The 19,594-nt window shown below is 37.7% G+C and overlaps 1 protein-coding gene across 1 annotated transcript in view; it reads left to right on the plus strand.

The window, feature by feature from the left end:
• The first annotated feature begins 1,364 nt into the window (after positions 1-1,364).
• ankfn1b (ankyrin repeat and fibronectin type III domain containing 1b) overlaps positions 1,365-19,594 on the plus strand; it is a 181,629-nt gene continuing 163,399 nt past the window's right edge. The window contains exons 1-2 of the mRNA XM_028044467.1: positions 1,365-1,659; positions 7,286-7,372. Of these exons, the coding sequence (XP_027900268.1) occupies positions 7,356-7,372 (17 nt within the window). The 5' untranslated portion in view covers positions 1,365-1,659; positions 7,286-7,355. The remainder of the gene's footprint in view (positions 1,660-7,285; positions 7,373-19,594) is intronic.

Here is a 19,594-nt window from a genome sequence, read left to right on the forward strand (position 1 = left end):
TTCAGATTTTTCTCTGTTTTTTGTCTAGGTTAACTTAAAAAGTGAGCTATTATTGCTGCAGTTTAATTTTCTAAACTACAGAAAAGTAATTTTTAGGGATACACAAATATGAAAAATTTGGGCCGATGTTGATATCCAATATTTATATTGCATTTCTGTCAGTATTTACCAATATTTTACTTTATCAATTGTTTTATTCGATTAATCACCAGAATTATTTATGGATTACCCGATTACTAAAATAATTGCTTCCAACAAGCCTAGTCAGAATTTATTCTGAAATATGTGTTTCCATCTCCTCTTTTGCATATCAACTCTTTTTCAGAAAAGCCAATAACCACCTCAAGTAAGCATAAACATTTGCAAAATTTATTTGAAATTTGCCGTTTCCACCAACCTTTTCTAATGCGATACTACAAAATGCGCATAAAGAAACATTGATAGACGTGTGCTGCACAGTTGGCACTGTTGCCTTGCAGCAAGAAGGTCCTGGGTTTGATTCCCGGCCGGGGTCTTTCTGCACTGAGTTTGCATGTTCTCCCTGTGCATGGTGGGTTCTCTCCGGGTTCTCCTGCTTCCTCCCACAGTCCAAAAACATGACTGTCAGGTTAATTGGGCTCTCTAAATTCTCCCTAGGTGTGAGTGTGTATATGGTTGTTTGTCCTGTATGTCTCTGTGTTGCCCTGTGACAGACTGGTGACCTGTCCAGGTGACCCTGTCTCTCGCCCAGAACGTAGCTGGAGATCAGCACCAGCACCTCCTGACCCCATGAGGGACAAGGGTGAACAGAAAATGGATGGATGGATGATGGAAAAATTGGCAATAGTTGGGGAAGTTTGGGATTTCAACCTGCATGTTGCAAACATCGCTTTACTTTTCATATGCATACACTGTTTACATATTAACTTTAGCGGCCATATTGAAAAGGGCCTTTTAGTTCGTAACTGATGTTTGTTGGAGTTGCTCCCACTTTCAAAGTGGGAAGTCCAACTTTGCGGTGCGTTCCAGTTGATTCTTCCGAAAGGGAAGTCGGAATTTCCGGGTTCATACTGGAAATGGAATGCACCATTATGACTTCTGTGACGTCACCAGAATAGAAACGTTTTGGGGGGGGGATTGTGGTAGGTTTTATCTTGATTAAATGGTGATTTACAACAAAATAGCAAAAAATAAATACTGAAAAAAACTGTGCACGACATATTGTTCTGTAAGTGGAAAACTATTCTAAATGAATCTAGCTGTCTTTATAAGTAGCTTTAAGATCTGAAGTTCCAGTTGGGCGATTTCAGTGGTACAGTACAGAGTTGGAAAAGTCCTCATTTAGTTTAGAAAAACTTCGGGTTGTTAGATGGCAGTGATTTACCTTTAGTGCTGAACGAGGCGGAGCAAAGCAAAGTAAAGCATCCCCTGGCAGAAGCAGGCAGAAGAAGAGAATGAGTCTGGGCGGAGGAAGTTGCCCCACGGCTGGACGCTGATTTCACACATGGTTTGAGACTCGCAGCGCCTCTACGGGGATAACCACACACTAAAGCAGAGAAACAAGCCTTTTATTATCGTTGGGCTACGGAAAAATAAATCTAAAGGAGACAGGGACGGAAGCCAAGGCAAGAACAGCCCCGGGAAAAAGGCGTAAAGACAAACTTTCTTCGTTAAGTAAGGGTAAGAAAATGAATGCACGCTTCTTGCTCCTGTATCTGACACCTCTGCGTTTTCTGAGGGAACTTCCCGAGAGTCTAAAGTTTTTAGGAAGTGCTTAAACTCACACTTCGTCCAGCACACTTCTTTCAACGTGTGTATGGAGTATTGTTTTCAAAGGCCACCATGCTCACTGTTGTCATGACAATGCTCAGGAAACCCAACGCGAGGCACGTTGTGGGACACACACACGCACACACACACACACACACACACACACACACACACACACACACACACACACACACACACACACACACACACACACACACACAAAAGACACCAGATGCGGTCTGGAGCGTTGCTATAAAACTTTGTGTCTCGGAGAAAAACATCTTGGAAGTTAACAGAGACGGTTAATTAAAGCGAGGCTTGTTTATTTGTCACTGAACGGGTCAGAAGCAGAATATATGTGAAACCTGTTGGGCTAAGGTGTGTCCTGTGTTTATATGAGACCATTTGTGACTCTGCTACTCAGGAAAGGGATGCTTTTAGTCGGCTCTTTGCTGTTTTATGGCCAGCACACATGTGGAAATGACTGACTTCCACAATAGTGGAGAATGAGCAACACAATTGTCTAAGGGGAAAAGGAAAAAGATGTGTGTGTGTTCGTGTGTGTGCAGGGATTATATGGGAACAAAAAAAGTATATGAGGTTGTGTGCACGTGTGTGTAGAAGTAAGGAAGATCAGGTCAGGGTCACTTTACAGAGTCATGCATGAATATGCAGAGAGACAGAGAGACGGGGCTGATCAGGAGCTACACAGGCATGAATGAAGCTAATGACAAGCAGGATAAGCTCATGCCTGCAGTGACTCACATTTATGATACCTGTTTACAGACTTGTGCAAGGGAAGTTTTCATAACTCCAGGTGGTAAAGTATGACACAGTCATGGACCAGCGCCATACTTACTACTGAGTGCAGCGCTTGCATGTAATTCAAGCAACAATGTCCATTATTATCATTCCTGCAGCCCAAACCAGTAGTACTTAAAAGTAGAAACTGGTGCGTTGAAGTTTATATTTACTTAAAGGAGAAATTTGAAGCTTAATGTTTTTTTTTTTTATTAGAATGAAACATTTTGGAGCGCCTGTGAAGTTTTCCGCAAACTTTTATAAGTTTCTGTTTAGATTTGATTCATTATTCAGATTGATTATGAAGCGGAAGGGAAAGGATACATACACATTTAAATGTTTTTATAAAGTGAAAAGCTAAAAGGTGTCAGTTTTAATTTTCTTTTTGTCTATGTTTAATCTTTGTTATCACAACACAAAACTTTCTAACGATACTAACACTAAGACAACCCTCAATGACATTTTCAATACTGAACTCTTTCTAATAAATATTACAAGAAAATGAAAGTATGAAGATATGTTTTTAATATTAGTGTGGTGTTCCTGTATACCAAAACAAGCGATCAGTTACGGTAATTTATGGAGGAATGCACTTTTCATTTAGTTGTGCAATTAATTTGGAAAAGACAACAACATAAACAATGATCTGGATCATGCAGACGGCTGTGAATTTATTCAGTTTCTCCCAGAGCTCCATTCAATCTATCATCTGAGAGCAACACCTCCAAACAAATCAAGAGTTGGCCGTCAACCTACACCAATAGCTTGAACAAGGGGAACATTAATAACAGACAAGGAGATTTTATTTTTATAGCACATTTTCAACACTTCAATGATTAGAAGGAAAATAAAACAACAAAAAAGTTAAAACGTTACATTGCTGTGGCAAAGAACAGGAAACCAAAAACAGATTTTAAAAAACAGACTTCTCTTTCTAATGTTCCAGTTGTTATTAACTAAAGGCAACTATAAACAGGTGGGGGTTTAGCCCAGGAACTCAGTGTTTCAGCAGTTTTGCAGTTTTCTGGAAGTTTGTTCCAAATTTGTGCTGCGTAGAAGCTGAATGCTGCTTCTCCATGTTCTGGTTCTGGATGCAGAGCAGGACCAGAACCAGAAAACCTGAGAGGTCTGGAAGGTTGGTACAACAGCAGCAGATCTTTAATGTGCTGTGGTGCTAAACTGTTTAATGATTTATGAGCTAATAGTATTTGAAAGTTTTTTCTGGGGCGATGTTCTCTGTCTTCCTGGTTTTAGTCAGAACGCCAGCAGCAGCGTTCTGGATCTGATTGATATGTCTGGGCAGACCTGTGAGACACTGTTGCAGTAATCGATGTGACTGAAGAAAACACATGAAGGAGTTTCTCTAGATCTTGCTGAGACATTAGTCCTCTAATCCTGGAAATGTTCTTCAGATGATAGAAGGCCGACTTTGTAACTGTTTTTATGTGACCTGGACACCGTTTTCTAGCTGTGAAAGAATCATTTATAATTTGTAATCGTCATTATGTGTCCCTGAAGGGTCAAAATCAAAATCTACTTTATTTTCCAAGGAATTGTTTTTGGTTGAATATTGTTTGAGACATTTCTGTCTGTAAACGTCTTGCAGAAAAACATCTGAATGAAACAAGCTACAGTTTGCATACATAATGCTATCCTTAATGTTTAAAGCAGTGGTTGGGTGAAACGTAATGTATAGCAGCATAGTTCAGGCGCTGTGCGGATTATTTGTCTTTTCCAGGATCTATGGCTGCCCACCCCCTCCGCCTGTGTGTCGGGGCATGCAGCTGCATCTCCCCGGCCTGGCTTGCACCCGCAGGGGCTGGAAGCACTCTGCATAAGACACATAAAATACACACACGCTTATACACTCATTCACTCTCTCATGTACGTGGGACGACATGAACAAACGTACATCAAAGATACATCTGTTTCTTATGCATGTTTGATGGGACAGGCAGGCAGCGGCGGGCCACCGCTCCAGGTTACGGTGCAGATTATTATGCATGGCTAGGTGGAGGGGAAGCAGAGGATGTGGATGAATCGGGTTCGGAAAAAATGTGGCAACGATGCAGATATGTAAAAAAAAATAACACAAATTAAAACAAGAGGAATGTGTTTTTGTCTGTTTTGGATCATTTTTATGGAGCACATTAAAATGATGTTTGGGTTTAGGAGCAGAGCTTCAGCCAGGTGTTGAGTGGAAAAAGGTTTTTTTGTTGTTGTTCTGATTATACATTATAATGATCTAAAAGCAGTTTCACTGCATAATGCAGCAGCTGCTATATGCTGAAGGTAGATCTAAAAAAAGGATTTAAAAATGCTGATCATACAGTGGAGGGCTAAAAGTTTCTTTAGAATATAGATAAAAAAATAAACAATATACAGACATATTGAATAAATTAGAATGTTATTGGAAATTTACTTTATCACAATAACCCAATTCATGAGTAGACTCATGTTTTAAACCTTCACTTCTGTCAATTCTGATATTTTAAGAGCCAGAATTTACACAAAAAACATCCTAATGCAAAAATGTGGGCTTAATTTAAATTATGCTTAATACATGCTTAAAGGCTTTTATTTTGAAAAGGTACTTTTAATCCGATAGGATAGAGCATATTCTAATTTACTGAATCCACTGTAAGTTTACTGTAGCTGTGGGTTTAATGACATTTTAAAGTTATAGAAATTTAGCAATTTGAACTGAGTGCACAGTGGCGCAGTTGGTAGCACTGTTGCCTTGCAGCAAGAAGGTCCTGGGTTCGATTCCCGGCCGGGGTCTTTCTGCATGGAGTTTGCATGTTCTCCCTGTGCATGCGTGGGTTCTCTCCGGGTACTCCGGCTTCCTCCCACAGTCCAAAAACATGACTGTCAGGTCAATTGGTTTCTCTAAATTCTCCCTAGGTGTGAGTGTGTGTGTGCATGGTTGTTTGTCCTGTATGTCTCTGTGTTGCCCTGCGACAGACTGGCGACCTGTCCAGGGCGTACCCCGCCTCTCGCCCGGAACGTAGCTGGAGATAGGCACCAGCACCTCCCGACCCCATTAGGGACAAGGGTGAACAGAAAATGGATGGATGGATGGATGGAACTGAGTGCAATTAGAACTTATCTTGGATTCATTTAGCTTAGCTTAACATTGGTTAGCTTTACTTTAAGGTATATTTAAGTATATATGTTTTTTTAAATAAATTCACACAAAAACACTTTGGTTGTTTCAATGCCGCTTTGAAAACTTGATTTACCTTTTAAAGACATCAATAAACTCTAAATATTGACCTTTATGTTTTCTGCAGCAGTCCTGAGATTAAAACCGAAAAAGGTTAACACAGGTCGCACCATATAGACACTTCATTTATAAAAATCAGTCAGGATTAATGTTAGGTAACTGCAGGAGCATGTCAGGCAGGTTCATTTGCATTTATTGACCTTGCAGCTGAATGCTTAGCATCCGCTGCCATCGCTTCTCCTGGACGACTACTCACCTCCTTTGACAGGAGCAGGTCCTGGCATATGGAGATACACACGTCCTCAGTTTACCTGAGGCTCACCTTCCAAAAGACACATCAACACACTGTATCAAGGGAGTTGAGTCGAATTCATGTGAACGGTGGGTTTTCCTTCTCGCCAGATGTTCAGCCTAATTACCATGCTGGCTCGAGGAATAGAGAGATATTAACATCCCAAACAGAGTTTATCCAGGTGCTGCAGCTCTGCAGAGTTACCTCACATTAGCATAGATTTTGGGATTTTGATCCCTGTTTATTTTTGCCTCAGGTGAAAAGTGGGTCACCATAAAAAGGCTGATTAAGAAATCTTTCTGAATAGTTGATTGGGTTGGAGATATATCTATATAGCTTGTCTACCAGTTCTTTTCCAATTATTTCACGTTTAGGTGAAGGAATTGGATAAAAATGGGATGAAATAACAGCAGAGAACACTGCAAAAACAGACAATCTTACCAAGTAATTGGTAAGATTAAGTTTTGAATACAAATATCTTAGTACACTTGAAATAAAACAATCTAACATAAAAGTAACTTCTTAGCAAGATATAGAGACTTATTTTAGGTGAATAACTGCTTCATATTGAAGAAAAAGTACTTGTTCCACTGCAGATAACTTAATATATAACATGGGCGCTGTTACCTAGCAACCCCAGCCAAGCCCAGCCGTTACCTAGCAACCCAGTTCTAGTTCCATTGGCAGATTATTTCACCTATAACAAGACATTCTTCCCATGTTATTAGTTAATTTATCTGCCAATGAAGCTGGTACTTTTTCGAAATCAATATTAAGGAATTATTATATATTATAACAAGCCTCTATATCTTGCTGAAAAGTTACTTTTAAGTTAGTTTGTATTTTTTTAAGTGTCCTAAGATATTGGCACAAGAAATTAGACCAAAAATGCTTGGTAAGATTGTGTGTTTTTTGCTGTGAAGCCAAGTCTCGCTCTGCTCCAATCATAAATCACAGAATGTGAGAACATCTTTGAAACTCAACACCTGGGGATCAGAGGGGCCTTCAGAGAGCAGCTGACAGAGTTCAGACGGACGAAGCGGTGTGAACAATCCTACGCTGTCTCTGTTTCCACAAAGATTAAAGAAAGTGTCAATTTCAAAATGAAACATGATTCTGCTGATGATTAAACAATATTTTTCTTCCTTCATAAGTTCCTTCTGTTTTCCCAGATTGACGAGGTCAAAGTATTTCATGACAAGTCTGTTTGTTTGCAGGGAAAGAAGAAAGCGATAGAAAGATCACCCACTCAGACCTGGGGAGCCAGCGGAGCCCCAGGGTGAAGGGATGGACCAACTCATAGAGTAAGAGCTGCTTTATCAACAAGCTTTGTGTTTCCTAAATGCACTTCCTGTCTCTATTCTGACACTTCCTGGAATGTTGTTGCCCACGCTCCAGCTGTACGCCTGGCATTAGGACGGACATCAGGTGTAGCATTTTACTGTAAAAAAAAATCCTTCAAGTGTGGATACAAGCTTAAAAGCCATTTTTCATATTTCCCACTTTAATTTCAAGATGGCCTCCATTTTTGATCCTTTCAAGCCAATTTGTGCTATGAAATGTTATCAATTTTCATGACTTGGATGAACTTTATGCCATGTCCTATGTTTTTAACTATGGTCATCATATTCATTCAAAATAAAATAATATTCATCACCAGAAACGGATCATACCACTTTTCAACAGGAAGGAAATGAAAATTAGAATGGCTTATAGTCCGAAAAATATGGTGTGTTTCTAATATTAATCGATTAAAACTGTGAATTTGTTCTATTATATACAAACACTAGAGTATAGTTTTTGAACTATAATTGATATTTTTAGTGGTAAATGCTATTTTTATTTATGAACATTACGATTGTAAGAGCGTGGTTTTGTAGCGTAAACTGTGGTTTTTTGTGTGTGTGCATACAGCTTTTACCATGAAACTAAGGGTTTATTTCTAATAAACCTCTGTTCATCTGATGCACAACTTGGAGACGTGCGCGCCTTCGTTTGGGGGGCATTTGCTACAAATGCCTTTCAGCTTCACTGTGTCATTGTCTGTGAGGACATAAAATTATCTGCATGCAGCTAAAACAGCTGAACGGATTTTCTTAAAGTTTCCAGGAACTGGATTTACCGAACCCCACCCACCTCTTTCTCTCTCTGCTTTCACTGTTTTGGTTTTCTACCTGTGTTGCTGTTCTTCCAACACATAGACACTTCTTTTGCAGTCGTAGCCCAACCCTCGCTGTCCGTGCCGAGTAGCTGGGCAGAGAACGATAAGAGCCGTGGGAGTCCTCTCTGCCCTCCTTTCAGCACATTCTGCAGATGACTGTAACTCAGCCGTACATCGGTTCTGCTTTCACATACAGTAAAGTGTGTGTGTGTGTGAGTCACATACGCTCCCTGGCATTTCATTACTCGCGTCTTTCAGCAGAGTTGAAGGGACATGTATAATTCATACCTGTGACTATGCCTAAAAACAGATCCGTGCTTACACGCTCTCCCTCCTACCTGCTACACCCCAAACCTGTCAGGTGAAAGTATTCATCCGAGGCGCATCACAGCCGGTCCCCCTGCCTCTCCCTACGTATATCGGATTGACTGTGACACCCCAGTGATCGGTGAATCATCCCTTCTGGCTCCTTTCTTTCCCTTAATGATTAAGTGACGTCAGGAACCTGTTGCCGCTCGGTGCCAAACTGCGGAGTGCCAGAGGGGGGCAACTTTGGTCTCCTCTGGGACCCGTGACTCACTGATGAGTCACTGCAGAGGGAAAGGAGCTTTAGAAATGCATTCCTGTGTGTAGGTAGACACGCTTGTGTTGGTCAACAAACTCTGCTAACGTTTCTGTAGAAACGTCAGCAGCTGTTTAAATCCAGAGTCAAACGCAATAAAAGTTATGAGTGTGTGTTGTTTGCAACTACATGCTCCCACTCAGGCACACTTACACTAATTATTTGTATTTGTCAGAATACATTCAAATGAATTTCTTTTTTTTAGATGAACTTCATAAAACCTGAACAGTAATCGCCAATTAGGTTCATTCCAATTACTGCTGACGCAATTCAGTTAAAGCCGAACTTAATGACAGCGGCGGGTTATTTTAGTGCAGGAGAATTAGATTAACACATTCAGCCAACAGGGGGCGACATAAACATTATTATTGGGAATTGAATTCATCCAGTTAGTTTTTTGTTTGACTGTTTGTGCCTTTTATTGATTGATTTTTATTAATAAATAAAAATCAATAAATTATTATAGATTTTTATTAATAAAAATCAAAAATCATAATCACGATTGCATGATTGTTTCGTGTTCTTTCTTTATTTCTTTCTTTCTCTGTTCTTTCTTTCTTTCTTTCTTCCATTCTTTCTTTCTTCAGTCTCATGCAGTGATGTCAAATAGCCTCTTTTTTGAAGGACAATTTGGTTTATTTGTTGTTTTGTTTGTTTATTTTGGATATTTAAAGTTCCAGTGTTAAGTGTTCAATTCAAATTCAAAAATTATTTATTTATCCCAAAGGAAAATTAAAATTCAAATCATTTAAGATTCTTCTAAAAGTCGCTATAGATGGTGATGGCTGTGGGCAGGAGGCAGGAAGGATTTCCTGTAGCAGTCTGTGCTCCAGCGAATTATTAAAAATTAAAGTTCATTGATCTTTAAGAGGTTGTACTTGTATTATCTTACCATTATATTTCTTGAAAATATTTCAAAACAGAAAAATTATAATTTGTTCCAGTAGCTTATGGGACAATTTATCATCCATAAAATTAGTTAATCAACACACCCTGGCATGGACTGAAACTTACACTAATATCTTGGAATATTTAACTACTTTTATTTAAGTTACCTCAAAAAACACTTCCGATAACGATATTTGAGTTGATACGATTCGATACACAGAAACAGCAGAATTGACATAAATAATTTTTGTTTTTAGCACAAACATAAATGCAATAAATTACTAATTTATTTGATAACTGTTCACCAGTCCAGCTTAAATACACCAATATCTTGACAAACATGGTGAAATATGTAAAAACAATATTCAGTCAGTGCAATTGTGAGTAGAAGAGCCAATGTAAAATAAATAATAAACTGAAATTGACAAAAAACAAAAAAATTAATACTTTACTCAAACATGTAAAAATAATCTGCAACAAACTTTTTTCCCCAAATGCTTTAGAAAGTTAAATTAGTAATTCTAGATGTATTGTAAAATACAGTAAATAGTAAGAGCAAAAAGCATAGAGTTAGACTGAATAGATCTGCCTTCATGGATCAAGAACAGTGACACCGAGACCCGATGAGCGATACAGATGTTAATATCGGATCAGTGTATCACTAGTGAATTATATTTGACTTATTTTGAGAGAATTTGTGAACTGCTGTTGTTCACAATCTGGAAAAAAGGCTTATTTTTCAATGTGAGATTATGCAACTGCTATAAATGTTTTGGGGTTTTTCCACATTTCCATCAGGTGTGGAAGAATCTGTCAGTATTTTAATGAAAGCATCAGAGACAGAGATGTTAGGAAAACTAAGCTGTCAAACATGTGACAAATAACCCCTAACGCAAAATCTCCTGTGTAGAAGATAAGGTACCAGCTGAAGGTGATGCGGCTAATTTGTCATTTTGGGATTTTAGGGTAAAGAGGATAATAAATAGGACTGAATTTAACTGTTTATCACCAAGCAAAGTATGTCAGTAGAATGGCTCCTGTTTGTCTTAGAGAAGAAGGCAGAAATCTGGATCTTGAGAGGTGGATTCAATTTGTCTGTTTTAATCATCAACGTGATGAACTGGGTAAATAATATTTGTCATCGCTGTTGGAGAAATAACTGGCCAAACTTGGTCATTTGGATCTGAGCTGTCAGGGCTGCACAAACAAGCCTGTGCTGTTATACTTGGCCTTGATGGAAATGACTTTAAAATATGATTCACCGGTGGTTTAGCTCCAAATCTCTGCTTGTTTATTACACTACATCGGGCGGTAAAAGCTTCGAACACCACTCTCTAGATGACAGTGACAAAGTAGATGTCTAAAGACAAAAGAAAAATCATTTCTGCTGTTTTCTTAAATTGCAGATGTGAGATTTGTTTGGGTAATGTCTCCGACGTCAGCTCAGCGGAATTGTTTTTGCTGTTGCTGTGATATTAATCTGTTATATGTTTGTCACAGCTGAGTACTTGAGGTGCCGGTTTGGCTTGATCTCATCGCTGTGCAGCCGTTCTGACGGGAAATCTGCTGCATGCGTCTGGATTCAGAAGACAGATTGTTGCTTCATCTTCTGCTGCGTCTTTATGTACTCTTGCTTTCCTGTGTGAGTCGGACTGTTTGAGGCAGCAAACTGCTACGCCTCCTCTCTGTGTTTACAAGGACTAACGGCACATTCTGCTTATGAAAAATACCACAGAATCATCGAATGAGCAGAAAAATACCAAACTGAAAACAATAACATGACGGAATTCCTTTAATGTTAATAAGTGCATCAAGAATTTATTCTGGTGCTAAGCTAATGCAGAATATTGAATACAACTAGGAAAGACGCTTTCTTAGAGGAATCAACCCTGTACATCCGAACTGAATCTGTACTGAATCTATAAATACATATATTGAAATAAACACTTGATCGGTATCAATAGAACATACGTCTGATAGAATATTCAATAATTTCACTACATTAATTTCACAGCATTCTGGGGGATGTAGGCAGAGGAAAGGAGCTGGTGGCATCAACTAACTCACTTTCTCTTTGGTTATCGAGTGACAATCTGCTGAGTAGGGCTGAATCGATTAATCGTGACTAATCGATTACTAAATTATTTGATTATTTCAGTATTCAGTTAAACATTAAGTGGAGTTTACAAACTCAAAAAAGTTTCTTTTGCTGAAAGAGCAACACAGTCAGAGAAGTAATTAAGCCAAAACTGTACAAAAAATAAATAAATAATAATATATATATATATATGTATATGTTGCATTTAAGATGGGGGGGAAAAAATGAAACTTTATCTGTAAATCTGTGACTGATTAATCATCAACTAATTTATTAATCGATTAATCATTAACTGGAGTTTACAGACTGAAAAAAGTTTCATTTGCTGAAAGATCAAGCAACACAGTCAGAAGTTAGAAGTATTTTTTTTAGCTGCTGACACGTCCATTGCTACAAATGATCAAGCGTTCACTAAGGGAAAAAATGAATTAAACTATTTGTCTCTTTGTATCTTTTTAAGTATTTCCAGTGTTATATAAAAAATACATCTTTTTTTTAAACCAATTAATCGTTAGAATAACTGGTTAACTGATTAATCAATAACTAAGTTAATTGTTAGTTGCAGGCCTACTTAATGGTCATATTGATTTTAATGCAGAAAGACACCAGGGTTGGATTTGAACCCAAAACCTTCTTGCTGCTCCATTTTTTCCACAAAACAAATCCCTCAACTTAAAATGAATAAATTCAAGCCCTTGTCAAACTATGTCCTCTTGATCTTCACCTCTTCATTAAATTGTATTGGTTTCATAATTTGTTTTCACTGCATTTTTTTCTTTGTACTGATATTATTGGTCTTTTATTCTAAGTATCAGCTGTTTTGTCCGTGTTTTGTTCCGTATTTCCGGTCCAAGTGATACCGATTGTGTTTCTGTGACAACGTTTGGAGAAGCTCTCGTGTCACATTATGAATTCCACTTCAACAACAACAACAAAAAAACGCAATGCTGAGCAGCGGCGGCCTAATCGCCTTTCAGATAACGGAGACAACCAGGAGCGACACTCAGCGCCAAACTGCCGCATAATGAATCACGGAGGGTCAGCTGGACGTGGACACAAACAGACGCAGCGGTCAGTGTCCATCCAAACAGGGCGAGGAGGCTGAGGATGTTCAAAACATAGTGAGCGTGACTCACTTAAACCAGACAAACTGAGAGACTTGGAAAAATATGACGGATTCAGTAGCTTTTAGGGGAAAACAACACAGGTCACAATTTGGAGATAAGTCTTGCATAAGACACCTCATAAAACCAGGCTTTAATACAAAACGTACAAAAACGGCGGTATTGACTAAATAAAACTAGCTTAGCAGCCAGTTATGTTTGTATGCAAAGATAACTTTGACCTTTTACCATGCAAAAATGTTCATAACCTTTGAATTTTTCTGCATTATGTCACAGTATAACCAAAAAATAATGCATTGTATTAAGACTCTATGTGACCACCATCCAGTGAAATTCTGTAAAAATAACAAAATCTCCCATTAATCAACTTTTGCTATCAAATTATTTGGTTTGGTTTGACTTTATTGAACATAGTGCAGGGTTTCCCCCAGAAAACCTGCCAAGCCTGGTGATCTGGGCGCTAGAACAGTCATTCAGCCAGCGGTCCACGGTGTTTTGAGTTAACAAAATGTTTAAAGTTGACAGAAAATTTGAAAATATCACTTGATAATTATGTGTTATTGGAAGACTGGAAGATTAATACCTAAACACCAACTATTAAGTTTTTAAAAAGGCAGCAATTAAAAAAACTAAAACAAATTTAAAATGCTGGGGGCACAAGTAAAGCCTGGCGGTCTGCCAGGCTTATACTATTGAGGGAAAACCTGATGGTGTAATAAAAGAATGAACAAAGTTATAATAAACAAAATAAATATAAAACAAACACACACAAATAGAAGAACAGCAATAAAGTAAAGCATTCACACAATCTTTACTTTACTATTGTTCTTTTTTCTTTTATTAATTGGTTAATAATAAATTAATCAATTAATCTACAAATGTTCAAGTGTACAATAATGGATTGCTTTGTTATTGCATGTTAAGCAATCAAATGGTTGAATAAACGATTGGTAGTTGTGACTCTAGTTAGAAATGACTAACTGAAAACTTGCTCATATCTGCCATCAGATTAATAACAATCAGATAAAAAAGAGAAAAAAAATCTAAAAGCAGGAATTACTTCCCTACGATTATTAAATCCATTTCAAAATCAACCAAAAGCAAATTTCCTTTCGCTGTGCAAGAATTAAATGTCCTGTTGATGAAATAAACTGGGTGAAGCCTGCCACAGAAACCAGCTGTTCTCAACGTCGTGCCTGGTGATAATTTAAAAAATAGCTTTCATTCAGTGTTTCTGAGTTATATTTTACCAGAACTGAGCAACTTTTATTAGCATTTGCTTTATAAACTACGTGACTTAATGAACTACGCTTCGTGAAACAATTTACCAGGATTATAATTTGTGCAGGAATGAATCTGCAAGTAAAGATTGATGTCTGGCCTTTTTCAGGCAGCATGTCGTGTGTGTGTGTGCGCGTGTGTGTGTGTCTGCTGCTATTTGCTGCTCTGGGATCCCTCATTGCAGTTAACGTTGTGTGAAAGGTGTGTGTGTGTGTGTGTGTGTGTGTGTGTGTGTGCTGAAGTGTTCAGCCTATCGATCGCCCTCTCCTGTCTCCATCCTTCTCCGTCTGAATTTTCTTCATTCCCCACTTCTCTGTCATGATTTGTGTTGCCGCCCCCCTTGCCTAAGCCGCCCCCCGCCGCCACCACAGCCCATTGATCTGAGAGTGGTCCGACTGTACTGCCCAGCAGGCTCGGGAATATTCTGAGTCCCAGTCTCTGAGTGAACACTGAAAGGACAGGAATAGATGAAGGCGGAGTGTGCTATAACATCAGAGACTCTTAAAGCTGCTACATTCCTCACTTCTTCAATTTTTCAGTTTTATGTTCACAGGGTCTCAGCTTTTTGAACCGTGGTGGTTTGCCGTCCGGTGAAAGAGCGTGAAACAACGCTGCTGATTAAAGAGTGTATATATTATGCAGCTCAAGTACATAAAGTTCACTGCAAAACACAAAATCTTACCAAGTAATTATGGTCTAGTATCTAGTACAAATATCTTAGTACACATGAAATAAGACAAATTAACTTAAGAGTAATTTTTCAGCAAGCTATAGAGGCTTGTTTTGAGTAAATAATTTCTTAATATTGATGGAAAAGCACTTGTTCCATTGGCAGATAAATTAACTTATAACGTCGGGAAAACGTTTTGCTATGAGTGAAATAATCTGCCAGTGGAACTGGAACTGGGTTGCTAGGTAACGGGCTGGGCCTGGCTGGGGTTGCTAGGTAATGGCAATAGTACAACTAGAACTTTCTCACCAATATTAAAGAATTATTTACTTGAAGCAAACTTCTATTAGGGCTGTGTAATTTTGTCGATTCTACGATATGTATCAATATTTCGTTCCCTCAGAAAGTATCGATTTTTCATCAGAGAGAATCGATAAGTTAGATCCTACTTTGAGTTTTGTGTTATGAATTAAATGACAGTTATCACACATGACAGTTTTTACCCCCATTACATTAAAAATGACTTGTAGTGAAACAACCAGTTACAATTAAATAATGAATTTAACTAGATAAACTACATTATCTAAGTGAATAAGAAAAAAAGATTCATTTTCTGCATAACCAAATACACAAAGCCACACAGTTAACATTTAAACAAATGAAATGTCTAACAAATATGTAACAAAAACATTTATTACACAGTATTACATCAGTTCACTGAATTCAATCCAAGTCTATAGAACAGTTACAAAATATCACCAAAATCACTCTGTCTTTCAGAAAATCATGAAAATGCATTGAATCATGTTGAACCGTACCGTTTGCTGAATATTGTGATATATCTACATATCGTATCGTGAGCAGAATATCGCATATTGTATTGTATTGTGAGATTAGTGTATCGTTAGAGCCCTAGCTTCACTATCTACAAAGCTACTTTGAAGTTAGTTTTGTCTTATTTCAAGTGTACTAAGATATTTGCACTAGAAAATAGACCAAAAATACTTGGTAAGATTTTTTGTTTTTGCAGTGTGGGATAGTGAGTGAAGCAAAGTTGCAACAGAAATGTTTAAATTAAAGCATTATGACCAAAAATAGAAAGAATAAATGAATCAGAAATCAGACATGTGAATACATCCATCCTGTGAAGAGTGTTTTGATTACAGATATTTTGTCTATAACTTTAATTTTGACAAATAAGGGTCTCTGTTTGAAACAACGGCAGAGAGAAAACTGAGAAAAGGACGAGAGAAGTCAAGCAGGCTGCTAGGACTGATGGTTCGGAGGGAAGAGAAAGAAACGGTTATAAAAATGAACACATACGCCAGGGAGCGAACGTCAAACCTCTGAAGGGAATTTAGAAACACAAGGAGGAAGAGCTGAGCTCCAGCTACTGATGGCTTTCCTCTCTGAGTGGCTGAAAGAGTTTTGGCAGATGAATAATTCATTCACTGCTGTTTTTTGTGTTTACTTTCAGTCAGAAAGCAAAATGAATTCTCACTTTGGAAACATCCACAGTATTTCAGCTGAAAGGAAAAATATCAAATATATCAAACATGAACAGAGTTCGTATGAATTGTTCAAAATAATTATTCTTTTCATCTTTTATACAAGAGTAATCAGAGGTTTTTATCATTCTGTAAGTCCAAACATCTGACCCATCTTGGGCTTTTCTTACAATTTTGGTTATTGTTCTCAATCTAACCAAATTTTAAACAGTTGTGGCTTTAAAGCTGCAGTTTTTTAAAATTGTTTTACAGATTGAAGTCCTCTTAATATCATGCTAGATATATAATTTGTATTGTTTGACTGTGAAGTCCTAAAGAAGCATTTTTCAAGAGCAGTATTTGTTTATGTGGCTATTAATGCTGCTTCATTCAGTCTCTAAAAAGTAGTAATAAATATTTCTTATTGTCACTTTTATCTTTATCACAATACTACCACAAAATATCCTAATAAAACTTTAAAGCCATATTGTCCACCTGTACCTCAATGCATTATTTTACAAGTTAAAAAGTGAAGAAGTGAGTTTAAAAAATAGCAAAATTATGTAATTACTCCGCAGCGTTCCCTGCAGACATCAGTAGACTGATGCACAAAAACAACGGTTAGACCTGTCACGATACGTTATACTGGACGATAAATTGTCCCAGACGTTATTGCGATAAACGATAATATTGTTGTTTTGAGACAATTTTTAAGCAATATAATGGCAAAGGCATAATAAAAACTTTTAAAAATTTTACTGAGCATCTAACACTGGAACTGGAAGACATTTTAAATATACAAAATAAACAACAGAAAAAACAAATAAAAATAATTCTGAAGCCTTTGTAAACAAATTGTTTTTTTAAAAAAAAGTACATGTTAAGACCAAAACACCAAACTGAAGACTTATCATCCAGTTTTAGGTAAAAAGAGAAAAATGATAAATCATTATTGTTTATTGTAGCAGGCCTTACAACAGTATTCACAGTGCAATGAATGGTGCCATTTTTTTTATCACAGCACAGGAATCTTTGATATCCTTGTGGAATGGTGAGACGTAATCGCTCCGTCTCCCAGCATGCCGGGGATCAACACCGCCACGCTCTTTATGAGTCATGAGTTAAAGGCCCAGCATAGCAGCCCCGGGATAACGCCCGTCTGTGTGCAGACGTGTCGGCGTGTTCCAGCTGTGACATTCAGCTCCTTTCTACTTTAAGAAAATATCGTGTTTTCCGCCGTCCTCCAGTCTGTTTTATCCCTGAACTCTCAGCTTCGTTTCTTCCCGTCTTATCTCTGTCGACGCCTCTTTGATCATAACAGTCAGTGAGCTGCCCGCAGATTGTGAATAAGCAGCAAAACCAGAGACTGCGCTGTAATTCAGACATAAAAAAAAGAAAATTAATGCAACACAGCAGCTTGATTCAAGCACTAATTCCACTAACACCTGCTGTGACAGTAAAAGTAGCAGTTACACCTATTAGGCAAATGCATTCAAACACACTTCAGCTTCAGACACACATCTAAAAGTACTTCCACTGCTGCTTGTGCTTTGGACGTTTTCACATAAGTGGCTATTAGCATGACTGCAAGATTTGAACTTTCTCAGCATCTAGGGCAGAGCTCTGTAATATGAGAATAAAAGTGATGTTAAGTCATGTTAAAGTCTTTTTTTTTCTAACTTGTTTTCTTTAATTTCTGTTTCTGTTCCTTCTGATCTGAACTAATGTTGCAACTAGTAACCGATTAATCGATTAATCGGATAAAACAATTTTCGCATTGTAGAGATTTTTCATTTAGCAACTTGGGTCTTTTCTACACAACACTTTTTCAAATTATTTTGGACTGTCAAAATCTTTGCTATATTTATCCAAGTTTAATAAATAAAAAAAAGCTGATTTGGGTGCAGCAGAGTCGATTTTTCAGAAAAAGTCTCTGGAAATATGTAGTTCTAATTATTATAAAATTTTGTTTTGTACTTAACATTTTCAACTGAAACAAATTTGCATCATTCTTGAACTGCAGCTGGCGGCCACAAAAAAACAGTCCAAGAGCCACAAATGGCCCGCGGACCACACTTTGGACACCACTGTTGTGGTGTACTCTTGTTCATTTCTAGCAAAAGATGCAGCTAAAAATATACTACAGTCTAATCTGCTGATTATTTTTTTGATTAATAAATGGATAACAAAAGGTGCTTAAAGTATTTCTACTTTTTCTTTGTTTTGTTTTTTACTTTTTCTTTCAGAGTTGAATCCCAGTTGCGATAAAAATACTGATATTATCATTTGCATTAAAATTTGTGCGTTATTTCAACTTGTCAGAGTAAGAAACGGGACAGGATGACGCTAAAAACATAAATTATGTCTCAGTGGGCTTTAGTAAGCCAGTGATCCGTGACGGTGAATCTGCACTTGCAGCAGCATCACAACTTCCACCCAGCTCAGCAACTTTTTTTTTTAAACCTTGACCATGAAAATGCATGCTGTGAAAATACCATAAACTCAGCTTTTACAATGTAAAGCAATGCTCGAGCAAAGCTTCCGCCATTTCCAGAATAAACACAACAACTGACGTAAGCAGGATTAAAATGTATTCATCTTCAGGGAAATGCAGAACCTAAAGGGACCTGCAGCGGGTTTTTCCTTCCTGACTCTAAAACAACATGGATCATGTCTGTAAAAATACTGCAATCCAGAAAATTTAAGACCCCAACTCCTGATCTTAAAAAGATAAAAACATTTAATTATGACCTACTCTAAAGTCAGACTGATTGAAGGATTTTAAGGGTATATAATTGAAAAGTTACCTTCAGAAATGAGAAGGTAAGAGTGACTGAGGATGAAAAGAAAGTTTTGCGGTTTTCCCACTGAAGCTTCCTGTTCTCTCTGGTGGTAGCCCACATAATCCACAGCGATTAAGCTGCTAATTTCCTCCTCTTGGGGGATTCACCGAGGCTCTATTTACTCCAAGTACACAGGAGGAAACAGGAAAAAAAGTGTCTGATAAAGTTTCTGCAGCTTTACTGTCAAAACACCAGGACTGATTAAATGATTGACTGATTGACTGTGTTGTAGATCAGGAGTCTCAAACTCATTTTCATTTTGGGCCATATCAACAAATGTTCTTAAAGGGCCGGTGTGTCAGAATGTACTGATATAACCCATTGAACCTTTTTATGTGGCCCTTTAGACTCT

Source organism: Xiphophorus couchianus, chromosome 2 (assembly GCF_001444195.1).
Source record: "Xiphophorus couchianus chromosome 2, X_couchianus-1.0, whole genome shotgun sequence".
Classification (NCBI taxonomy): domain Eukaryota; kingdom Metazoa; phylum Chordata; class Actinopteri; order Cyprinodontiformes; family Poeciliidae; genus Xiphophorus; species Xiphophorus couchianus.